Source organism: Sander lucioperca, chromosome 8, assembly GCF_008315115.2.
Source record: "Sander lucioperca isolate FBNREF2018 chromosome 8, SLUC_FBN_1.2, whole genome shotgun sequence".
Taxonomy (NCBI): domain Eukaryota; kingdom Metazoa; phylum Chordata; class Actinopteri; order Perciformes; family Percidae; genus Sander; species Sander lucioperca.
In genome coordinates, this window is record NC_050180.1 from 34,983,897 (window position 1) to 34,987,786 (window position 3,890).

At 47.2% G+C, this 3,890-nt stretch overlaps 1 protein-coding gene across 1 annotated transcript in view; it reads right to left on the reverse strand.

Moving 5' to 3' along the window:
• Window positions 1-1,601: 1,601 nt before the first annotated feature.
• The window catches only part of LOC116067593 (serine/threonine-protein kinase Nek5-like), a 54,383-nt gene continuing 52,094 nt past the window's right edge, over window positions 1,602-3,890 (reverse strand). The window contains exons 23-24 of the mRNA XM_036004618.1: window positions 3,490-3,619; window positions 1,602-2,087 (exon numbers count right to left, since the gene is read on the reverse strand). Coding sequence (XP_035860511.1) covers window positions 1,820-2,087; window positions 3,490-3,619 — 398 coding nt within the window. The 3' untranslated portion in view covers window positions 1,602-1,819. The remainder of the gene's footprint in view (window positions 2,088-3,489; window positions 3,620-3,890) is intronic.

Here is a 3,890-nt window from a genome sequence, read left to right on the forward strand (position 1 = left end):
AGTTCAAATTATTACAACTGTGACCAAGTTGCCGCTGAACTTTTTTAGCAACTTTACAGCATGTGGTTACCTAGCAATGGGAAATAGCTTCCTTGCCACCCTTGATGACATTTACTTGCGCTGCGCTTAGCTCTCTGCGCCCTACCTAGCCGTGCACCAGACTGATCTCATGAAGTGGCGTAAGTATGACGCGCCAACTTTGCCATTATTGGCGCGTTATCAAGACGCATACTTGCCTTTGAGCGTGTTTATCAACGCAGTATGAAAGGGTGAAAATCTGTGTAGGGCGGTTGGTTAAGGGGGAGGATGGGTCAAACACAGGGCTGTCACCCAGGAGACCGGGGATCGGGTCCCGCGTGTGGCGTTTCCTAAACTCAACCCCGTTATTCTTTTCCTAATCCCAACCGTTTGTCCGTTTCTTGTTTCCCTAAAACCCGCGTGTGAAGTAGCCTCGCAATAACGCGCCACGTGGCTTTAGAAAGTGCCACGTGGCGCGTGTGTTTACGCTGTGACGTCGCAGACCGCCGTCCGCTGTATAGGGCGTAGACACGCACGCGGAGAGCTCAAAATGCGTCCAGATAACACGCCACTTGGGCTTAAGAAAGTGGGCGTGTATGTCTACGCAAAGTCATGGATGTCACGTTGTCAAATCAGAAAAATAAGACTAAAAGCCTGTTTGAATAGCAAAGTCTTCAACTGCTTTTTAACCCTCGCGTGTCTTCCATTGGACCGTGCACTCGGCGCCACATTTGTCCCTTTTTTCATTGTTTTTTTGGCGTTTTTTTTCTTCTTTTCACTACCGTGTACGAACACCACTAACACCAACTCATTCCTAGTTTTACACTGTTTGGATTGCATAGTCAATAAACCTCATTTATTAAGGAAATGATTGGCGAAAATCCACGTAGGGAGGTTGGTGGATGGGTCAAACACAGGACGTTCACCCAGGAGAGCAGGGATCGCGTCCCGCGTGTGGCGTTTCCTCGCTCTCACGTTTGTGTAAAGCCAACCCCGTTCTTCTTTTCCTAAACTCAACCGTAGCTTTCTTCTCGCGATAACACGGCAAGTGGCGTGTATGTTTACGTCCACTGTATACAGCGTAGACGTACACGCGGATAGATCAAAATGCGTACAGATTAGAGTGCGGATCGGGCCGCATTTTTCTGTCTGAGCCCGACACAGGTGAAATCTCATTTTTTTCTCAAACTAATGACACATGTACGTTTGTAGGAAGGAATTTGGAAATGTCAACAGATGAGGCGTCAGCGCACACGCGGCAACAAGCATATGTACATATACATACATACGTATGTTCAGGTATCCATCCTCTAGTACGGATAACACGCCACTTGGCTTAAGAAAGTCGGCGTGTGTGTTTACGCGAAGTCATGATACCAAATTGTATATATTTCAAAAATATTGCTTGTGTAGTATTCTATTATTATTTCATGTATATTGTTTTCCTATTATTTAATGTTTACTCTGTATGTGTGCTGTGTGTCTGATATTTTTGCTGCTGCAACACTGTTATTTCCCATTTTTTTGGGATCAATAAAAATCTATCTATCTATCTATCTATCTATCTATCTATCTATCTATCTATCTATGTTGCGTGCGCAGAGAGCAAATTGCTTATCAGGTGCAGGCGGCTTAACGTGCAGGGGGCAGTGATGGAGTCCTGGACTTGTGACTCGAGTCGGACTATTCTTTGAGATTTCCGACTTGGACTCGAACGTTGGGGACTCGAGACTTGACTCGGACTCGACTACAACACTGAGCCTAACAACAGGAGTGGATGGAAACGACCATCAGTTGGCCTTTACTTTAGTCGTGTGGTCGTCTGAGCGGCTCGTTCTTCAGGCTCAGAGGAAGCCTGTGAATCCTCGGCCTGCTGTTGTTGGATCTGTCGAGAGTCTGCTGCGCTCGCCGCGCCTCCGCCCCCGTTCTCCTCCGTCCCACCGGCCGCCACCGCCGCCCTGTCCTCCGGGCGCTCCGCCTCGTCAGAGCTCTCGTCCTCCATCACAAACAGGTTGTTCATGGAGTCGGCCACCGCTTCTCTCAGCTCGTCCTCCGACTCCTCAAAGTTCCTGAGAGAGAGAGAGAGAGAGAGAGAGAGAGAGGGAGAGAGAGAGAGAGAGAGAGAGGGAGAGAGAGAGAGGGAGAGAGAGAGGGAGAGAGAGAGAGAGGGAGAGAGAGAGAGAGGGAGAGAGAGAGAGAGAGAGAGAGAGGGAGAGAGAGAGAGAGAGGGAGAGAGAGAGAGAGGGAGAGAGAGAGGGAGAGAGAGAGAGAGGAGAGAGAGAGGGAGAGAGAGAGAGAGGGAGAGAGAGAGGGAGAGAGAGAGAGAGGGAGAGAGAGAGAGAGGGAGAGAGAGAGAGAGAGAGAGAGGGAGAGAGAGAGAGAGAGGGAGAGAGAGAGAGAGAGAGGGAGAGAGAGGGAGAGAGAGAGAGAGGGAGAGAGAGGCGGGGGAGAGAGAGAGAGGCGGGGGAGAGAGGTGGGGGAGAGAGAGAGACAGAGAGAGAGACAGACAGAGACAGAGGCGGGGGAGAGAGGGAGAGAGAGAGAGAGAGAGAGGCGGGGGGGAGAGGGAGAGAGAGAGAGACAGAGAGAGAGAGAGAGAGAGGCGGGGGAGAGAGGGAGAGAGAGACAGAGAGAGAGAGGGAGAGGGAGAGAGAGACAGAGAGAGAGAGAGAGAGAGAGGGAGAGAGAGAGGCGGGGGAGAGAGGGAGACAGAGAGAGAGAGGGAGAGGGAGAGAGGGAGAGAGAGAGGCGGGGGAGAGAGGGAGAGGGAGACAGAGAGAGAGAGTATTAGGGGACCACTAAGGTCTATATAAAGAGACTTCAGATACAGTATTAGGGGACCACTAAGGTCTATATAAAGAGACTTCAGATACAGTATTAGGGGACCACTAAGGTCTATATAAAGAGACTTCAGATACAGTATTAGGGGACCACTAAGGTCTATATAAAGAGACTTCAGATACAGTATTAGAGGACCACTAAGGTCTATATAAAGAGACTTCAGATACAGTATTAGGGGACCACTAAGGTCTATATAAAGAGACTTCAGATACAGTATTAGAGGACCACTAAGGTCTATATAAAGAGACTTCAGATACAGTATTAGGGGACCACTAAGGTCTATATAAAAGAGACTTCAGATACAGTATTAGAGGACCACTAAGGTCTATATAAAGAGACTTCAGATACAGTATTAGGGGACCACTAAGGTCTATATAAAGAGACTTCAGATACAGTATTAGAGGACCACTAAGGTCTATATAAAGAGACTTCAGATACAGTATTAGGGGACCACTAAGGTCTATATAAAGAGACTTCAGATACAGTATTAGAGGACCACTAAGGTCTATATAAAAGCATCCAAAAAGCAGCATGTCATGGGAGCTTTAACCTTCCTCTCTACTTTTCTGGATTGTTTAATTATATTTCAGATCAATTTAAATTGCCCCGTGGTTGTGATTGCTGACTTACGTGTCGTCATCGTCTGATCTCGGCTCCAGACGCTCTTCATCCATCTCCACATCAGAGTCCTCCTCTTCCTCCTCCTCTTCCTCCTCCTCTTCCTCCTCCTCTTCCTCTTCTGCTCTGGCCTTCTCTGCCTCTGAATCTGACAGCAAACACAGTTCAGGTTGTCAGATTTGTCTAGTTTACTTTATAATCAAACATCAGATTTTATAAACTACATGTGTTCTGTGTGCAGTAATCTGAATGTGTAAAGTAACTAGTAACTAAAGTAACTAGTAACTAAAGCTGTAACAGATGAATGTAGTGGAGTAACTAAAGTAACTAGTAACTAAAGTAACTAGTAACTAAAGCTGTAACAGATGAATGTAGCGGAGTAACTAAAGTAACTAGTAACTAAAGTAACTAGT